Raw genomic sequence first — 20,614 nt, 5'->3', positions numbered from 1 at the left:
TCGCATCGCATCGTATCGTATCGTACCACATCGTACCGCATTGTATCATATCGTACCGCATCGCATCGCATCGTATCGTATCGTATCGTATCGTATCGTATCGTATCGTATCGTACCACATCGTACCACATCGTACCACATCGTATCGTATCGTATCGCATCGCATCGCATCGCATCGCATCGCATCGCATCGCATCGCATCGCATCGCATCGCATCGCATCGCATCGCATCGCATCGCATCGCATCGCATCGCATCGCATCGCATCGCATCGCATCGCATCGTATCGTATCGTATCGTATCGTACCGCATCGCATCGCATCGCATCGCATCGTATCGTATCGTATCGTATCGTATCGTATCGTATCGTATCGTACCACATTGCATCGTACCGCATCGTATCGTACCACATCGTACCACATCGTACCACATCGCATCGCATCGTATCGCATCGCATCGCATCGCATCGCATCGCATCGCATCGCATCGCATCGCATCGCATCGCATCGCATCGCATCGCATCGCATCGCATCGCATCGCATCGCATCGCATCGCATCGCATCGCATCGCATCGCATCGCATCGCATCGTATCGTACCACATCGTGCCACATTGTACCACATTGCATCGTACCGCATCGTATCGTACCACATCGTACCGCATCGTACCGCATCGTACCGCATCGTACCGCATCGTACCGCATCGTATCGTATCGTATCGTATCGTATCGTATCGTACCGCATCGTATCGTATCGTACCACATGGTACCGCATTGTATCGCATCGTATCGTACCACATCATACCGCATCGTATCGTATCGTATCGTATCGTACCACATCGTACCACATCATACCGCATCGTATCGTATCGTCTCGTACCACATCGTACCACATCGTACCACATTGTACCGCATCGTATTGTATCGTACCGTGTACAGCTGGTCACTATCAACGCAATATCAAATAACATCGCCTCGTGTAGTTTAGTGTGTAGTTTGCTGTAGTGTATAGTTTAGCGTGTAGTTTAGTGTAGTGTGTAGTGTAGTGTGTAGTTTAGTGTGTAGTTTAGTGTGCAGTTTAGTGTAGTGTGTAGTTTTGTGTGTAGTTTAGTGTGTAGTTTAGTGTAGTGTGTAGTTTTGTGAGTAGTGTAGTGTGTAGTTTAGTGTGTAGTTTAGTGTAGTGTGTAGTTTAGTGTGTAGTTTAGTGTGTAGTTTAGTGTAGTGTGTAGTGCAGGAAGTGACGTCGCCTCTTTGGGGAAATGATTTTCACGTTCAGTATCAAACAGACGGTAAATGAGTCTAAACTCAGTTTAAACAGGAAGTGATGTCACAGCAGCTGATGAATCATCCAGGAAGTGACATCACTGTTTGACACGTTTAAAGCTGCGTCTTTTTCCCAGAGCTTTTATTTCTGGATGTTTACAGTCAGACGACTTGACTTACGTGTTAACCACACACACACACACACACACACACACACACACACACACACACACACACACACACACACGCACACGCACACGCACACGCACACGCACTGTGAGCAGAATTCCCTGTCACCCCGGCGCAGGCTGAGTTCTGGACGGCCTCCGTCTGAAGGGTCAAAGGTCAAAGGTCGTCAGCTCCTCCAATAGGAGCAGAGGTCCAGTTCAGCCAATCAGAGCGAGACTTCAAATGTTAACATGTCAACACCACCTAACCTCCCTGACCTCCACCCAGAAACACCACCCAACCTCCCTGACCTCCACCCAGAAACACCACCCAACCTCCATGCCCTCCACTCAGAAACACCACCCAACCTCCCTGACCTCCACCCAGAAACACCACCCAACCTCCCTGACCTCCACCCAGAAACACCACCCAACCTCCATGCCCTCCACCCAGAAACACCACCCAACCTCTATGCCCTCCACCCAGAAACACCACCCAACCTCCCTGACCTCCACCCAGAAACACCACCCAACATCCCTGACCTCTCCCCAGAAACACCACCCAACCTCCCTGACCTCCACCCAGAAACACCACCCAGTCTAAGACTGCCAGAGGACAGCACTTTGTTCTCGGTGGTGTCGCGTTGCAGTGCAGTTGTCACGTCCTTCCTGTGGGGGCGGGTGGGGGTGGGAGCAGCGGGTGGGGGTGGGAGCAGCGGCTGGCGTGGGGGTTATGGTGACCCCCACCCGCTGCATTGAGTCTGTTGAAGAGGTCTAAAAAAAGACGTATTGTCTCCGTGTGTGTGTGCCTCACAGCTGCTTCACGCCACAAACACGACAGCTGGCCGAGGAACGCCAGCCGGAACCGCTATGAACTGTGGGAAATCCTCCAGCACGGCGGGGGGGGGCGGGGGGACGGGGGGCGGGGATGTCAGGCAGTTAAACATTTGGATTGATGAGGCTCTTTCGGTTTCTTCTTTTCAATCCAGTCTGTTTTTCTGGAATCCCTGATTTTTCTGGAAATCCTGCAGATCCTCCGTGACCTCTGGTGACCCCTAGTGAGCCCCTGTGACCCATGGTGACCTCTGGTGACCCCCAGTGAGCCCCTGTTACCCATGGTGACCTCTGGTGACCCCCAGTGACCTCTAGTGACCCCAGTGACCTCGGGTGATGCTCAGTGACCTCTAGTGAACCCCAGTGACCTCTAGTGACCTCTAGTGAACCCCAGTGAACCCCAGTGACTCCAGTGACCTCTAGTGACCCCAGTGACCTCTGGTGATGCTCAATGACCTCTAGTGACCCCAGTGACCTCTCGTGACCCCAGTGACCTCTAGTGACCCCAGTGACCTCTGGTGACCCCTGTGACCTCTGGTGACCGCAATGCCTGGTGGTCTTGTAACTGACTGATTGTGTCCTCGGTGGTCTGGAGTTCATTGAGCTGGGCTGACGTAGTTGGGCTGTTGTAGATGTCATCCAGCCAGAGCTCCGGGCCTGTAAACAGCTGCTGTTGCCACGGCAACTGGTTCCTGCCATTGTTCCTGAGTGACTTCACAGGCGGAGCAGCAACACCTCCAGAGTCCCGGGTCATCCTGCTGCACCGTCACCTTCCTGCACCGTCACCCTGCTGTACTGTCACCCTGCTGCACCGTCATCTTCCTGCACCATCACCCTGATGTACCGTCACCCTGCTGCACCGTCACTCTACTGCACCGTCACCCTGCTGCACCGTCACTCTGCTGCACCGTCACCCTGCTGCACCGTCACTTTCCTGCACTGTCACTCTGCTGCACCGTCACCTTCCTGCACCGTCACTCTGCTGCACCGTCACCCTGCTGCACCGTCACCCTGCTGCACCGTCACCTGCCTGCACCATCACCCTGCTGCACCGTCACCCTGCTGCACCGTCACTCTGCTGCACCGTCACCCTGCTGCACCGTCACTCTGCTGCACCGTCACTCTGCTGCACCATCACCTTCCTGCACCGTCACTCTGCTGCACCGTCACCTGCCTGCACCGTCACTCTGCTGCACCGTCACCCTGCTGCACCATCACCCTGCTGCACCGTCACCTTCCTGCACCGTCACTCTGCTGCACCGTCACCCTGCTGCACCGTCACCTTCCTGCACCGTCACCTTCCTGCACCGCCACTCTGCTGCACCGTCACCCTGCTGCACCGTCACTTTCCTGCACCGTCACTCTGCTGCACCGTCACCTGCCTGCACCGTCACCCTGCTGCTGCGGTTAGTTCAGTGTCATGTGGTTAGGTCACAGCCAATCACAGGGCTGAGAAAACCAGAAGGAGGGGGGCCAGCGTCACAATGAGGGGGCGGGGCTGAGATACAGTATGGGAGTGGCTCATCCCAGACACACACACACACACACACACACACACACACACACACACAAAGAAGGTCGGTAGAAGAGTCGTATATTGTAATATTTTCACAAAGACTGTTTAGTTAAATTTAAAGAATGAAAAGTCATAGCAGCTGTGGTGAAACATGAAACCACTGGAACTTTAGGCACTTTGTGTAAAAGTCTTTATTATCAGGTGACAGGATTCTGCAGAGTGAAGATCTAGAACAGGTATAGAGACTTAAGGAAGCAGAAAGAATAAACAAAGTTCAGTAAACAAACACAAGCTACTGCAGGCCTATAGCAGATGAAGGTCAGAGGTCAAACCCTGCAGGCTGAAAGAGAGTAAATAGCACCAACTGATGACTGTCAATCAATCTGTTCACACATGAAAACAACACTGCTACTGTAGTTCCAGAATCTGGTTTAGGTTGTGATGCACTGGGGGCGTGTCCTCACTCGGCAGCCAATAGGAATGCTTCCCTGTCTAAGCCCCATCCCCTCCTCACGATTCTCCTGGTACCAGGTACATTTGTGGTACCAAGTACTTTCATGGTTCGTCCTTGAGGTTCTGATCGAGCCGAGGCCAGTGGACGATGTGACGTCAGCAGATGCAGGCTGTTGATTGGCCGACGCGTCACGACAGGATTCAGGAGCCAGACTGACCCGTTACGGGTCGACCGGAGGATTCAGGAGCCAGACTGACCCGTTACGGGTCGACCGGAGGATTCAGGAGCCAGACTGACCCGTTACGGGTCGACCGGAGGATTCAGGAGCCAGACTGACCCGTTACGGGTCGACCGGAGGATTCAGGAGCCAGACTGACCCGTTACGGGTCGACCGGAGGATTCAGGAGCCAGACTGACCCGTTACGGGTCGACCGGAGGATTCAGGAGCCAGACTGACCCGTTACGGGTCGACCGGAGGATTCAGGAGCCAGACTGACCCGTTACGGGTCGACCGGAGGATTCAGGAGCCAGACTGACCCGTTACGGGTCGACCGGAGGATTCAGGAGCCAGACTGACCCGTTACGGGTCGACCGGAGGATTCAGGAGCCAGACTGACTGCTGGTGTGGAAAAGCTCCTGTGACTCCGCCCACAGCGAGGTGGAACTATATTGTAATGGAGAACAAACAGAACTAAGTCAAGAAGAGTCGGGTCGGGCTGAGTCCACGCCTGGCCAGGTCATGAAGCCAGGCCTGGTCATGAAGCCAGGCCAGGCCAGGCCTGGTCATGAAGCCAGGCCAGGCCAGGCCAGGCCAGGCCAGGCCAGGCGAAGCGAGTTGCAGTTTTGGACTAAGAAGCAGGAAACAATGTAATCATCAGGATCAATCTGCTGCCTTCAGGTTCCATCGATCGACGGTCAGTTGATCAGAGATGAAACCTGAAGGTTCTACAGTCGGTTCAGGTCCGGGTCCAGGTCTGGGTCCCGTGGTGGGATATGAGCTGGGGTGGGACTGGGAGCCAGTAGGCCAGGGGGGCCCAGGTGGACCGGCTCAGTTCTTGCTGGAGATGAGGGTCTGGTAGAGCGGCTTCACCACGATGTGCAGGTGCAGGGCGCCGTCCACCAGGTACTGGGACGTGCGGCGGTTCAGGTCTGCGTCGGACAGGAAGTCCCCGTCCTCCTCGGAGCTCTGGTGGAAGGTGTAGACCTGTGTCACCACCAGCCGCCCCCCCTGCTGCGCCATCACCAGCACCGTCTTGTGGAAGGTCACGCCGGCAAGGTCTGCGCTGGAGGTGGCCGGCGTGACAATGAGTCGGGGGCGCCCGCCCTCCGACCTGGGGGGCTGCATGGCGCCGGTCTCGCTGAACATGGGCCTCATGCTGAGCGGCAGCCAGCGGGGCGAGAACAGGGCGTTCCAGGTGACCCGCCTGGCGGCGTCATGGCCGCTGGGGCCCAGCTGGGTCTGGAAGCTGGTGCTGCGGTCGTCACGCGCCGGGTTGGCGAGGTGCCAGGGCGCCCCCCACGCCGCCGACAGGTAGTTCCGGGGAACGAACAGGCTGCAGTTCACGTCGAAGAACTTCGCCATCTGTGGTGGCGGTGCCGAGTGGAACTGGAACGACAGGTACAGCAGGTCCCGCACCGACTCCTGGTACCGGGCCAGGACCGGGGACTGGGTCTGCAGACGGAACAGGTCCCGCGGGGGCATCATGGCGTAGCGCACCGACCGCAGTGCATTCTCTGCCGTCAGGCCGTCTGGCTGGTTGTGCAGAATCCAGACCTCCAGGGCAGTGAAGAGCTCAGTCTCGCTCTGCAGGACCAGGTCCGAGCGCCGCAGCAGGGTCAGGACCAGCCGGCTGCTGACCCGGGTCCACTGGCCCCCCTGCAGCACTGCTGACAGGTTCCAGGCCAGGAACCGCAGGCAGCTGTCCCGCAGAGCCACATCCCCCACCTGCACCGCGTACTCGTACCAATCCGCCACATGGCCCGCAGAGTCCCTCGCCAGGTTCTTGCTCATGTACTGGCTGAGACCCTGCTGCAGACCCAGAACCTGGTACTTGGTGGCCAGCTGGTGCAGGGCCGTGGCCTGGTCCAGACGCAGGGAGACCTCGCCGCAGTACAGGTACCTGCAGGACCACAAGCACACTGTTCAGGACTCCTGGACTCTAGGACACCCGGACACTAGGACTCTAAGACTCCAGGATGCCAGGACTATAAAACTCTAAGACTCTAGGACTCCAGGACTCCAGGACAGGTCTTGATTTCAGGTTTACTCATGGACCCGAGACGAACAAGACTAATTGTTTGGTTTGGTTCCTGGTCTTTGTTTGGTCCTGCTTCCTGGTCCAGAGGAAGACCACCTGGAGGGTCCTGTCTCCCCTTCAGTCGAGGGCAGTGCTGGAACCTGGTCTGGACAGAGGACCTTGCCCCTCCCAGAGTGCAGCCCTTCCCCCGTTGCATGCCTCACCTGATGAACCTGTCGAACAGGGCGGTGCAGTCGAGGGTCTCCGTCAGCAGGAGGCTGCTGCCATTTCTGCTGAGCAGGTCCTGGAAGACGGGGCTCTGCAGGACCAGGACCAGTGAGTGGACCTGGAACACCTTCACCTCCTCCATGTTGGGTGTCTCCACCCTCAACGTCACGTCGCTGCCGTTCCCCTGCAGCAGCAGCGCCTCCAGACGCTGCACCATCAGCAGGGAGTGGCTGATGGAGTCTGTGCTGCCTCCGTCACCTCCATCCGGGGCCCCCTCCACCTTCATGCCTGTGGGGGCCGAGGGACAAACCAAAACACGCAATCAAAAGTTTTACTGGGGCAGCGTCCACCTGATCCATACTATTGATCGGCAGTGAACGTATGGTTCCGTCTGCTGTGCAGTGTCCGGAAAGCAGAGGGTCAGTGAACGCACCGTTCACCAGCGGGGGGTCAGTGAACGCACCGTTCAGAAGCAGGGGGTCAGTGAACCAGGTCCAGGTCAGCTCTGGTTCTAGGTCCAGGTCAGGTCAGGTCAGGTCGGTCCAGGTCCAGGTCTGGGTCTAGGTCTAGGTCTAGGTCTAGGTCTAGGTCTGGGTCTGGGTCTGGGTCTGGGTCTGGGTCTGGGTCTGGGTCTAGGTCTAGGTCCAGGTCTTACCTGCTGCAGCAGCGCCCCCCAGCTGAAGACAGACCATCACAAACATCATGGTGGCTCCTGGACTCAGCATCCTTCCTCCTGCCTGTAAAATTCTGGACTGCAGGGGTCTGGATGTGGGACGGGGGACTCCCCGTCCTCCTCCCTCTCCCCCCTCCCTTCCACCCCCACACCCCACCCATTGATTGATCGCTGATTGGAAACATGCTGGCCACTTTCCTATCAGGTCGGGGCAGGTTGGGGGGGAGGGGGGGTTCAGAACCTACTGCATCCTCCAGATACTGCAGGACACTGTGTTTTACAGTACGGGGTGTTTTACAGTACAGGATGTTTTACAGTACGGGATGTTTTACAGTACAGGGTGTTTTACAGTACGGGGTGTTTTACAGTACAGGTGTTTTACAGTACATGATGTTTTACAGTACGGGGTGTTTTACAGTACAGGATGTTTTACAGTACATGATGTTTTACAGTACGGGGTGTTTTACAGTACGGGATGTTTTACAGTACGGGATGTTTTACAGTACGGGATGTTTTACAGTACAGGATGTTTTACAGTACAGGGTGTTTTACAGTACAGGATGTTTTACAGTACGGGGTGTTTTACAGTACGGGATGTTTTACAGTACGGGGTGTTTTACAGTATATTTTACAGTGCAGGATGTTTTACAGTACGGGGTGTTTTACAGTACAGGATGTTTTACAGTACAGGATGTTTTACAGTACGGGATGTTTTACAGTACGGGATGTTTTACAGTACAGGGTGTTTTACAGTACAGGATGTTTTACAGTACGGGATGTTTTACAGTACGGGATGTTTTACAGTACAGGATGTTTTACAGTACAGGGTGTTTTACAGTACGGGGTGTTTTACAGTACGGGATGTTTTACAGTACATGATGTTTTACAGTACGGGGTGTTTTACAGTATATTTTACAGTGCAGGATGTTTTACAGTACGGGGCGTTTTACAGTACAGGGTGTTTTACAGTATGGGATGTTTTACAGTACAGGGTGTTTTACAGTACGGGATGTTTTACAGTACGGGGTGTTTTACAGTACAGGGTGTTTTACAGTACGGGATGTTTTACAGTACGGGATGTTTTACAGTACAGGATGTTTTACAGTACGGGGTGTTTTACAGTACGGGGTGTTTTACAGTACGGGATGTTTTACAGTACATGATGTTTTACAGTACGGGGTGTTTTACAGTATATTTTACAGTGCAGGATGTTTTACAGTACGGGGCGTTTTACAGTACAGGGTGTTTTACAGTATGGGATGTTTTACAGTACAGGGTGTTTTACAGTATGGGATGTTTTACAGTACGGGGTGTTTTACAGTATGGGATGTTTTACAGTACGGGGTGTTTTACAGTACGGGGTGTTTTACAGTACAGGGTGTTTTACAGTACAGGGTGTTTTACAGTACGAGGTGTTTTACAGTACAGGGTGTTTTACAGTATGGGATGTTTTACAGTACGGGGTGTTTTACAGTATGGGATGTTTTACAGTACGGGGTGTTTTACAGTACGGGGTGTTTTACAGTACGGGATGTTTTACAGTATATTTTACAGTGCAGGATGTTTTACAGTACGGGGTGTTTTACAGTACGGGGTGTTTTACAGTACGGGGTGTTTTACAGTACGGGGTGTTTTACAGTATATTTTACAGTGCAGGATGTTTTACAGTGCAGGATGTCTCCCTGCACCATGTATCTGGGTCAGTGGATCATCTGCAGCTTCAGGCCAAACATCAACCTTCATCAGGACACGACCATCAATACGTGTGTGTGTGTGTGTGTGTGTGTGTGTGTGTGTGTGTGTGTGTGTGTGTGTGTGTGTGTGTGTGTGTGTGTGTGTGTGTGTGTGTGTGTGTGTGTGTGTGTGTGTGTGTGTGTGTGTGTGTGTGTGTGTGTGTGTGTGTTCACTTCATTTAATGAAACACAAAGTTGTTTTTAAATCAGTAATTTGTAAACTTCTTAAAAGTGAAAAAGTAGACATATCAAAAAGAATCTACCTAAAACGTCTATAACAACAGTAACAGGTTATTTATTACAACAATGACAAGAAATATGGACGTTTGATCAAATGTTTTTTTATTAAACTTGAAAATCATCCTCACATTGTACAATGAATAAATAATCCAATAAAAAAGTCATGAAAAGATAAAAACTTGTTTTGAACAATATTACATTAAACCCAGCGGAGGAACCAGCAACTGCAGCAGCAGGGTGTTCAGGTTCCTGCTGCACGGGTGGTGCTGGTGGTGGTGGTGCTGGTGGTGGTTGGAGGCTCAGTCTGACTGCAGAAAGAACAGAATGAACAGGCGTCAGTAAAGGAGTCTGATCCAGCAGAACCAGCAGAACCAGGACCAGCAGCCTGCAGGACGTGCTGATAAAGTAGAAGTCAGTTTTCAGAATAAAGGACGGGACGTACGTCACTGAGGTCCCCCATGTCTGGAGGTCCTCCCTGGTTGGAGGCCGACATTTCCTGGATCATCTATGAGGTAAAAGACAGGATGCTGAAGGTGGAGGTTCCTGCTGGACATCATTCTCTACATTCTCTCCACTCACGTCTGCATATCTGTCGAACTCCTCCTTCCCCTCGTCTTCCTCGTGCTCCCAGTCCCTCCAGTTGTCAAAGTCCACGGAAATCCAGCTGGGCTGCAAGAACCCCAACCCTGGTCTTTATTCTGCCCTTTGATCTCAACACAAGTCCAGCTGGGCTGCAAGAACCCCAACCGTGGTCTTTATTCTGCCCTTTGATCTCAACACAAGTCCAGCTGGGCTGCAAGAACCCCAACCGTGGTCTTTATTCTGCCCTTTGATCTCAACACAAGTCCAGCTGGGCTGCAAGAACCCCAACCGTGGTCTTTATTCTGGAGTGGCTGGTTAACCAACCCATCTCAGAGGTGATCTGATAATCTTTAACTGGCTGGAGTCTGAGGTTTTACCTTGTAGATGCTCTCTCTCTCTCTCTCTCTCTCTCTCTCTCTCTCTCTCTCTCTCTCTCTCTCTCTCTCTCTCTCTCTCTCTCTCTCTCTCTCTCTCTCTCTCTCTCTCTCTCTCTCTCTCTCTCTCTCTCTCTCTCTCTCTCTCTCTCTCTCTCTCTTCCCCCCCCCCCCCCCCCACCCACCTTTGCAGGATCGTGCTGCAGACGAGGCCAGGCGTAATCTGGTTTCAGCTTCCTGAGCAGGACGTTGATGGTTCGGTCATAAACTCGTTCTCTGGAATCCTTTGATGTGAAGATGAAGCAGAAGTTAAACCTGCTGTGGTACTGAGATTGCTCTCTGTGTGGGATTACAAATGAGATTACTCTCTGGGTGGGATTGCAAATGAGATTACTCTCTGGGTGGGATTGCAAATGAGATTACTCTCTGGGTGGGATTGCAAATGAGATTACACTCTGGGTGGGATTGCAATTGAGATTACTCTCTGGGTGGGATTGCAAATGAGATTACTCTCTGGGTGGGATTGCAATTGAGATTACTCTCTGGGTGGGATTGCAACTGAGATTACTCTCTGGGTGGGATTGCAAATGAGATTACTCTCTGGGTGGGATTGCAACTGAGATTACTCTCTGGGTGGGATTGCAAATGAGATTACACTCTGGGTGGGATTAGAACTGAGATTACTCTCTGGGTGGGATTAGTACTGAGAAACTCTACTACTACTCTACTCTACAGTACAACAGTAGTACTGTACTGTAGTACATAGTTTTGTCTTAAACTATATTTCTCGCCTCGTTGCAGAAATGAAACATGCAGGTTATCTTTTTATCCTGTTTTCCTGAAACACCATCACAGTTTTCCAGACAGGAAGTGGAACTTACGTGGATCTGGACTTTGTCGTAGAAGAGCAGTTCGTTGTAGAACACGTCGTCTGTCTCGTTCTTGCAGCTGTTGCACAGAGAGATCGTCCAACAAACAGTCACACTCCTTCAGAACGACGACACACGGTCACAGCAAAGGGACAGTTGTCCACATGAACTCACCATAAGATCATTCTGTCCGGCTGGATGTCCACCTGGACGTCTTTAGGTCTTTGAACCATGAAGGTAACCGTCACGTATTTCTTCCTATCGAACCACAAGGCGTGTGCCGGCTGGCTGCAGACAGAGACGTGAAGGGAGGACTCGTTTCTTTACAGGGCTGAACACGTCTCTATGATTAGAGCTAGAAAGCAATGGCTTTCATCTTTCTGCTCAAAGATGAAAGCAATGGCTTTCATCTTTCTGCTCAAAGAGAGAAGTGACGCTCACCTTTCCTCCGGTCTCTCAATCTTTGCTTTATTCATCCTCCACAAGCAGCTGATTCTGCATTCGCTTCACCACTGAGGAAGTCAGAAGCATGTGGCTCGGTTCAGCGGTGTTGTAGGGCTTCACCAGGCTGGGGCCGCTAAATATAGATCTCTATATATAGAGCAGGTGGTATCAGCTGCCGGGGGTCTGCCACTGCCCCCCAACCCCCCCCCCCCCCCACCAACACAGTGAAACTGGTGTGTAGAGCAGATCGACTCTCCACGGCCAGGATAAAGAGCTTCTCACAAACTCTTCAGTTCAAACAGTTGGTTCTGGCAGCTACTTCTATATTTATCACATTTTTCTCATACGAGTCCCAGTGGAATTAATCATTTGTGCTCAAATCACTCCACGGTTGACAAAACATCTGTTAATATTACCTGCAGGTGTAAGAATTTCTACAGAAAACGAGTGACGTCTTGACAGAAACTCCTTGAGACTCCAGGATGAATCAACGTCAACATCAGGCATGTTTTTACAAATTCACTGTGGCGGCGTGACTGAGCAGCCAGCTAACGACCTCTCATCCCCATGTCTCATCTCCATGTCTCATCCCGACCTCTCATCACGATGTCTCATCATGACGTCTCATCCCGACCTCTCATCACGATGTCTCATCCCCATGTCTCATCACGATGTCTCATCCCAACCTCTCATCACGATGTCTCATCATGACGTCTCATCCCGATGTCTCATCCCCATGTCTCATCACGATGTCTCATCCCGACCTCTCATCCCGATGTCTCATCATGATGTCTCATCCCGACCTCTCATCATGATGTCTCATCCCGATGTCTCATCCCGACCTCTCATCCCGATGTCTCATCACGACCTCTCATTACGATGTCTCATCATGATGTCTCCCGATCCCCCCTGGAGCCCCCCTACAGCCCATCCAGAGCCCCCCTGGAGAAATATAGATAATTTCAGCCTTCTGTTTCTGATCTGCTGTGATAGTATTCCTAGCGGCCACCAGAGGGCACCAGAACGCAGGTGGAGATCAGTTTCCTCAAAGCAGCGCTGATGTGAAAGCTGAACTGTGTGTGTGTGTGTGTGTGTGTGTGTGTGTGTGTGTGTGTGTGTGTGTGTGTGTGTGTGTGTGTGTGTGTGTGTGTGTGTGTGTGTGTGTGTGTGTGTGTGTGTGTGTGTGTGTGTGTGTGTGTGTGTGTGTGTGTGCGTGTGTGCGTGCGTGAGAGAGAGAATCTGTCTCCTGGTAATTATCTAAACTTGGATCAGGTTCTCAGAGGGGGCGGGGCCTGGGTAAGGAAACAAAGTGCAGGTCTCTGTCTGAGGGGGAAGCCTCAGTGTTCTCCTCAGTGTTCTCCTCCTCTTCCTCCTCGATGTTCTCCTCCTCCTGCTCCTCCTCGGTGTTCTCCTGCTCCTCCTCGGTGTTCTCCTCCTCCTCCGGCTCCTCCTCCTCCTCTGCAGGAGTGTTTCTCACTCGGGGGTTCGTGCAGGAACAACTTGCAGCAGGTGAATCTTCAGAAATAATCCAGGTAATTTCCTGTAATCCCACCTTCTGCGTGTTTTACGCTTCGTTACTTCAGTAACTTTACTTACTGCGGAATTTGAAGTATTCATGGATTAACAGTCACAATAATGAGATTAAAAAGTTCAATTTCTGATCTTCCTTTCATAGTTTTGATGCTTTTTGTCGCAATTTGTCTTTTAATAAATCCTAAACTCAAACATCTGTATTGTTTTTATCATGTGACTTTATTAAAACTGTCAACTTAATAATTAAGAGAAACTACTCATTTTGATGTTCTAGTATTTTAATGAAGAGTTTTGTTAACGTTAACCTTCAGTTTGTATCTTCAAATGCAGTTGTTCTTCATTAGATTTGATTCATCATGTCAGTTGTGTTTGTCTCGTCTGCTGCATGAAGGTAAAGTGACTTTATGGAGCATTAAAGGATGGATGAAATCTGTTTGAGTGTTTTTTAAACCTCACTTTCTTTACTTCACCTCATGTGTTGCTCTGTTCTGGGATCAGCAGTAATCTCATATTGTCATGTTTAAAGTAGACAAAAGAGACGTTCTCTCTGATTATGTGGCACAATGAGTATTTAGTTCTTGTTAATGAGAGAATATGAGGAAGTTTCTAACTTTCAGCAGCAGAAGAGTCAGACATGTGCAGCGACTGTCAGGAGATCAAACCTGAACATTTATGTGGACATTTGAGCTATTTGACATCCTTTCTGTGGAATTTGATATATTTCTTGTTTATTTGAACATTTTCTTGACTCACTCTAGATCTGCTGGTCTGAGTTACTTAGCAGTTTGAGTAACTAAAGTAATAACAGCAGCAGAGTTACATCTGGACCTGAGCTAATGTAGAACCAGACAAACATTTCAATTACACACTTACATTTCTGCTGCGATGCTGCTGTCGCCCCGATGGAGGGAGTGTGAGGTGGATGGTTGATGTATGGATTGATGGATTGATGGATGATGGATGATTGATGTATGGATGATGGATTGATGAATGATGGATGATGGAATGATGGATTGATGGATGATGGATGTATGGATGATGGAATGATGGATGATGATGGATGGATGATGGATGGACATTGAAGCTCGAGGTTAAATGTCTGGATGGAGAGTGGATTAAAATACTGGGGTCGGGTTATTCGACTTTTGTGGCCTGACTTTCAGAACTTTGGAGATGGATTTTTCAGAACTCTGTGGGCGGAGCTATTACAACGCAGAATGTCCCAAACGCCCAGAACATCCAGAACATCTAGTTTGTTACCGAACACAGAACATCCTGAACTCCTCGAACACCCTGAATGTCCCGAACACCCTGAATGTCCCGAACACCCTGAATGTCCCGAACACCCTGAATGTCCCGAACACCCTGAATGTCCCGAACACCCTGAATGTCCAGTACATCCTGAATGTCCAGTACATCCTGAATGTCCAGTACATCCTGAACGTCCAGTACATCTTGAATGTCCAGAACATCCAGAACATCACAAATGTCCTGAACGTCCAGTACGTACCGAACACAGAACATCCTGAACTCCTCGAACACCCTGAACGTCCAGAACATCACGAATGTCCTGAACATCCAGTATATACCGAACACAGAACATCTTGAATGTCCTGAACGTCCAGTACATCCAGAATGTCCAGTACATCCAGAATGTCCAGTACATCTTGAACGTCCAGAACATCTTGAACGTCCAGAACATCTTGAACGTCCAGAACATCACAAATGTCCTGAACGTCCAGTACATCCAGAATGTCCAGTACATCCAGAACGTCCAGAACATCCAGAACGTCCAGAACATCATGAATGTCCTGAACGTCCAGTACATCCAGAATGTCCAGAACATCCTGAACGTCCAGTATATCCAGAATGTCCAGAACATCCTGAATGTCCAGAACATCCAGAATGTCCTGAACGTCCAGTATATCCAGAATGTCCAGAACATCCTGAACGTCCAGTACATCCTGAATGTCCTGAACATCCTGAACAAAGGCAAACGTTTCAGTGTTTTGAACTAAACCCAAGGCTCTTCATTCATCCTGTGATTGAGCAACACAGGTCAGAAGACAGATATTGATCAGGGTCTGACGTCGTCCTCTGGTGGAGGAAATAAATGTGATGAGGACAAAAGAGAAAGTTCTAGACCAGCAGAAAGAGAAGACTTGTTTTTTGAAACACACCGCCTCAGACTTTCTGTTGACGGGGTCATTTCAGGGTTGAAGGTTTAACTCTGTTGCCTGATTGATTTGTGGAGGACAAACTCGGAACCAGAGATGTTGACTGAAGCGGTTGATGATTAACGTCCGGGTTGGAAAAGTCCAGAGTTTCACATTCCTCTGTTGTCGGATGACTGGACGCAGAGCTCCGCCTCCTCACAGCCGCAACAGCCACGCCTCCGAAAACACCACAACACTGGATGAGTCTAGATTGGGTGGAGGTGATGATATGGTGACACTGTGAGGTTTACAGAATTGGGTGGAGGTGATGATATGGTGACACTGTGAGGTTTACTGAATTGGGTGGATGCGTTGGTGTGGTGATGCTATGATGTTTAGTGGATTGGGTGGAGGTGGTGGCACTGCGGTATTTAAGTGGGTGGAGGCGGTGGTGTTGTGGTGCAGTGATCCTCCCTGGATCTCCATTTCTTCAGGTGCTGTCAGGTGGACCCTCCATCTCCCATATGGCCTCCAACAGCACGCCGGACGGCTGCGGCGCCTCCGTCACCTCCCTCTACTACAACCTGTGTGACCTGGGTGTGGTCTGGGGTGTGGTGGTGGAGGCTGTGGCGGCGGCTGGCGGCGTCGTCTCCATCCTGCTCTTCACCTCGCTGCTAGCCAGTCTGCCCTTCATCAAAGGCGCCGCCCGCAGGAGTTCGGTGGCGCTGCACGCCGTCTTCCTGGTGGGAACCGCCGGCCTCTTCTTCCTCACCTTCGCCTTCATTATCGGGAAGGACTTCTCCACCTGCGCCTCACGGCGCTTTCTGTTTGGCGTGCTGTTCGCCAGCTGCTTCTCCTGCCTCCTGATGCAGAGCGTGAGGCTGAACATCCTGGCCAGGCGGAGCCAGGTGCCGCCGCCGTGGGCGCTGTGTCTGGGGGTGTTGGCGCTCTGGCTGGTGGAGGTCATCATCAACACGGAGTGGCTGGTCATCACCGTGACACGCCGCCCGCCGGACCCGTTCAACGCCACAACCGAGGCAGGACAGGCGGCTCCGTGCAACATCGCCAACTGGGACTTCGTGATGGCGCTGATCTACGTCATGACGCTGCTGCTGGCGGCGCTGGTGGCGAGTCTGGCCATCATGGCGGCCAAGAGATCGGAGTGGAGGACAGACGGGGTCTGGATCTTCCTCACCTGCCTGCTGTCCGTGGCCGTCTGGGTGGCGTGGATCGCCATGTTGGTGTCGGGGAACCGACGGACCGGGGAACCCTCGTGGGACGACCCCACTCTGGCCGTCGCCCTGGTGGCCAATGGCTGGACCTTCATCCTCCTCCACGCCGTCCCGGGGATCTGCGGCCTGGCCGGCGGCGGCCAGCGGGACGAGGGACAAGACTTGTTCCCCGATAGAGGCGTCGGCTACGAGACCATCCTGAAGAAACAGAGCCCCCACGTCTTCATGGAGAACCAGGCCTTCTGCATGGAGGACAACCCCCAAGGTCCTCCTCGTGCTCCTTCCTACAACCTTTCCTTCCTTCCACCTTTCCTCTCTTCAACTTTTCAAACTTGACGAAATAACCTAAATGAAACTATCAAATGTCAGCTGGAAAAACATCAGAGTCTATTTTCTTGAGCTGCAGACGCTGGATTCTAACCAACAGTACTGATGTTCTATTGATCACTGAAATGATTAGAATGAACTTCTTGATTTAATTGATGATGGCATGGCATGTTCTGTTACTCAGTAGAGCATCTTCCTCCTCTAACACCAGATTATAGAGCATCTTCCTCCTCTCACCCCAGATTATAGAGCATCTTCCTCCTCCCACCCCAGATTATAGAGCATCTTCCTCCTCTCACCCCAGATTATAGAGTATCTTCCTCCTCTGACACCAGATTATAGAGCATCTTCCTCCTCTGACACCAGATTATAGAGCATCTTCCTCCTCTGACACCAGATTATAGAGCATCTTCCTCCTCCCACCCCAGATTATAGAGCATCTTCCTCCTCTCACCCCAGATTATAGAGTATCTTCCTCCTCTGACACCAGATTATAGAGCATCTTCTTCCTCTGACACCAGATTATAGAGCATCTTCCTCCTCTGACACCAGATTATAGAGCATCTTCCTTCAGTAAACAGGAGAACCTCACAGGAATAGAGCAGTGTTTAGTTGATACTGTGGTTTTGCTGTGAAGTCGGAGAGAAAACCAGCGAGGGAAACGTTGTTTCCAGCTCCTTCCTGTTAATCAGTCACTGCATCACGGCTCTGATTCCCACCTGGAACCTTCATGTTTGCTCTGTCTCCATGGCAACGGAGGTGTGGCAACAGCTTCATGTGGGAGACACTTGAGTCCCAGGGAGACAGAGTGAACGTCTCGACTGTCAACATGGGCAGTGTGAAGTATCACAGCAGGACTTCATTACTTCTTCTAAAGTAGTGAGTTACTTTATAACGTAACCAGCAACTTGACTCTCCATCAGGATGTGATTGTCTGGTTGGTCAACTAACCACAGTGAGAGGCTGTTTCCCAGCATGCCTTTCTTCCAACTGGAGAGCACGATGAAATAACAGCTAGACTCTAACTACTGACTAACTGCTGACTAACTGCTGATGACGACTCCTTTGTAATCTGCTACTTTACTAGCTGTTGTGCCACAAAACTTTATTATTGCTGGGAATGAAACACAGGAGGAAGATGCTGTATAATCTGGTGTTACAGGAGGAAGATGCTCTATAATCTGGTGTTAGAGGTGGAAGATGCTGTATAATCTGGTGTTACAAGAGGAAGATGCTCTATAATCTGGTGTTACAGGAGGAAGATGCTCTATAATCTGGTGTCAGAGGAGGAAGATGCTCTATAATCTGATGGTAGAGGAGGAAGATGCTCTATAATCTGGTGTTACAGGAGGAAGATGCTCTATAATCTGGTGTTGCAGGAGGAAGATGCTCTATAATCTGGTGTCAGAGGAGGAAGATGCTCTATAATCTGATGGTAGAGGAGGAAGATGCTCTATAATCTGGTGTTGGAGGAGGAAGATGCTCTATAATCTGATGGTAGAGGAGGAAGATGCTCTATAATCTGTATTAGAGGAGGAAGATGCTCTATAATCTGTATTAGAGGAGGAAGATGCTCTATAATCTGTATTAGAGGAGGAAGATGCTCTACTACTGTGATGTTGTCCCCAAGCTGTTTACTGAGTGGAGCTGATAACGGCAATTTTTCACAGAAATGGTGCAAAATGTGACATGAGCATCAGATGTGGCCTGGTGGTTCCCAGTTGAAGGAAAAGTAAACAGGTTTAATGAGTGACGGCTAAAACAGCAGCTAAATGCTAATGCTAACTCTCTGTCACCACAGTGTCCAAACCAGAGTCACCGTACAGCGGCTACAGCGGTCAGCCCCGCAGCGCGGTGTACCAGCCCACCGAGCTGGCCCTCGTCACCACGGCAACCGTGAGTGAGTGAGTGAGTGAGTGAGTGTGAGATGGTCTTCACTGTGTGTGTGTGTGTGTGTGTTTGTGTGTGTGTTCCGCAGCGCCAAGAGGAGTCGTCCTGTGACGTCATCATTCCCAGAGCCTCGGCTGGCTCCGCCCACACTGGGAGGAGCCAGCCGTCCACACACGCTGAGAGCGGAAAAGTCACGCAGCCCAGCGTAGGTCAACTCTCCTCCATCTCCATAGTAACGCCTCCGACTGTCCCGTAATGCTCACAAGCAAGCTTCCCTCTGAAATGGTTTTCTGCCTCACGACAGGAAGTGACACAATCTAGTGGGAGTGTTGATTCATGTGTGTCTGTGGTCAGAGTCACAGATATAAGCGTATAGTGTTTTATATCTGTGGTCAGAATACTGAAGACATTTTGTTTGATCAGTTTTAATGTTGATTATAATCCAGAACCCTGACGTAGTACCTATAGGTCTGACGTAGCAGCAGTCCACCTGATGTAGTAGTAGTGGAAGTTGGTCTTCGTTCAGTGGAAGTAGTTGTTGTGTGAACGGCCTAATGAGGCGTCATTCCCTGTTCCAGAGTCTCGTCCTGCACAAGACGTCCCAGTGGTGAAGCTTCCCGCCATGCTGCTGCTGAGCGTTCTGGAGCTGGATCTGACAGGAAGTGACCCGGCCTGGTTGGCGTGGCCAGATCTGACAGGAAGTGACCCGGCCTCGTCGGGGTGGCCAGATCTGACAGGAAGTGACCCGGCCTGGTTGGCATGGCCAGATCTGACAGGAAGTGACCCGGCCTGGTTGGCATGGCCAGATCTGACAGGAAGTGACCCGGCCTGGTTGGCATGGCCAGATCTGACAGGAAGTGACCCGGCCTCGGCAGTATGGACAGACGCTCTTCCACCGCAGGAGGCAGCTCAGCAGAAGCTTCGTCTGAATGTCTGTATAAATTATTTCATGTTTGTTTAATATTGGAAGTCCTGCGACCCGCTCTGTGATGTCATCACTCCACCTTTAACCCCGCCTCCCTCTCTGTGACATCACCTAACAACACCAACATGGCGGACGACCTTCTCCAGGTGGCGCTGCAGGAGCTGCTGATGCTCGTCACTTTAATGAAGCACATGTTGATTCCTCCACACCGAGGAGGAGCAGGAGAGATCTGTTTCTTCTTCTATGGTTTTAAGGCTGTTTTATGCTTGACGCATGGCTTTGTGCAGCCAAATTACATCATTCCAGTAGCCACGCCCCTCTGTGCAGCCCAGTTCACATGGACATCACTGCTCCGTGTGCCTCCAAATGTTTCTCACCATACGGACGGAGATGTGGGGAAAAGGCGGCGCTGAAGAGGACTGAAGGTTCTCGAGACACAAAAAACCTCAAGCTGCTCATCGACTCGGGAAAGTCCAGATCTGACTCGGCGATACTTCAGGGTCAGACTTCAACACAGGAACGTCTCATTAGAAACAATCGTTGAATGTTCTGCTCTCCATTGCAGGACCCCCTGCTGGGCCACAGAGAACAAGTCTACTTCTTCTGCTCTTATTTAACACTGCGGTGGAAGTGTGTTTGTGATGCACTGCGCCCTGCAGGTTGGGAGTGGGAGCTGCATGTATTATAAATGGCAGACACGTTCTCTCATGCCGGTTCCTCACGTCGAAGTTCCACACGTCTAAGTTCCACACGTCGAAGTTCCACACGTCGAAGTTCCACACGTCGAAGTTCCACACGTCGAAGTTCCTCACGTCTGTGTTCCTCACGTCTGTGTTCCACACGTCTGTGTTCCACACGTCGAAGTTCCTCACGTCGAAGTTCCTCACGTCGAAGTTCCTCACGTCGAAGTTCCACACGTCGAAGTTCCACACGTCGAAGTT

The 20,614-nt window shown here is 51.1% G+C and overlaps 3 protein-coding genes across 3 annotated transcripts; 1 reads left to right on the top strand and 2 right to left on the bottom strand.

Moving 5' to 3' along the window:
• Positions 1-5,278: 5,278 nt before the first annotated feature.
• btbd17a (BTB (POZ) domain containing 17a) lies at positions 5,279-7,618 on the bottom strand (the record flags this gene model as incomplete). The annotated part of the gene is given in 4 exon segments (XM_080516923.1): positions 5,279-6,350; positions 6,692-6,957; positions 6,959-6,983; positions 7,614-7,618. Coding segments are annotated over 4 exon segments (1,368 nt in total).
• Positions 7,619-9,426: 1,808 nt separating this feature from the next.
• Positions 9,427-11,724, bottom strand: ptges3l (prostaglandin E synthase 3 like). Its single transcript, XM_080517538.1, has 7 exons — positions 11,608-11,724; positions 11,341-11,454; positions 11,179-11,245; positions 10,483-10,581; positions 9,921-10,010; positions 9,784-9,846; positions 9,427-9,649 (listed from the first exon to the last, which is right to left on the bottom strand). The coding sequence occupies exons 1-7, from the start codon at positions 11,640-11,642 to the stop codon at positions 9,641-9,643; spliced, it is 477 nt and encodes a 158-aa protein (XP_080373664.1). The 5' UTR covers positions 11,643-11,724; the 3' UTR covers positions 9,427-9,640.
• Positions 11,725-15,823: 4,099 nt separating this feature from the next.
• Positions 15,824-19,359, top strand: gprc5c (G protein-coupled receptor, class C, group 5, member C; the record flags this gene model as incomplete). Its single annotated transcript, XM_080516921.1, has 4 exons — positions 15,824-16,796; positions 18,660-18,754; positions 18,837-18,953; positions 19,327-19,359. 4 exons carry the CDS (start codon positions 15,824-15,826, stop codon positions 19,357-19,359), a joined length of 1,218 nt encoding a protein of 405 aa, XP_080373047.1.
• Positions 19,360-20,614: the final 1,255 nt, after the last annotated feature.

This window comes from Blennius ocellaris (genome assembly GCF_963422515.1).
Source record: "Blennius ocellaris genome assembly, chromosome: 21".
Lineage (NCBI taxonomy): Eukaryota > Metazoa > Chordata > Actinopteri > Blenniiformes > Blenniidae > Blennius > Blennius ocellaris.
Note: the sequence above shows the minus strand (reverse complement) of the source record. Positions and strands in the feature narration are given on the sequence as shown.

What these genes read in the sequence shown, in the direction of transcription:
- ptges3l (XM_080517538.1), bottom strand. Translation starts at nt 11,642, where the DNA reads ATGAATAAAGCAAAGATTGAGAGACCGGAGGAAAG. An exon ending in CCGGACAGAATGATCTTATG is followed by an intron (nt 11,246 to 11,340) that starts GTGAGTTCATGT and finishes TCTGTGCAACAG; the next exon opens with CTGCAAGAACGAGACAGACG. An exon ending in ACGACAAAGTCCAGATCCAC is followed by an intron (nt 10,582 to 11,178) that starts GTAAGTTCCACT and finishes TTCACATCAAAG; the next exon opens with GATTCCAGAGAACGAGTTTA.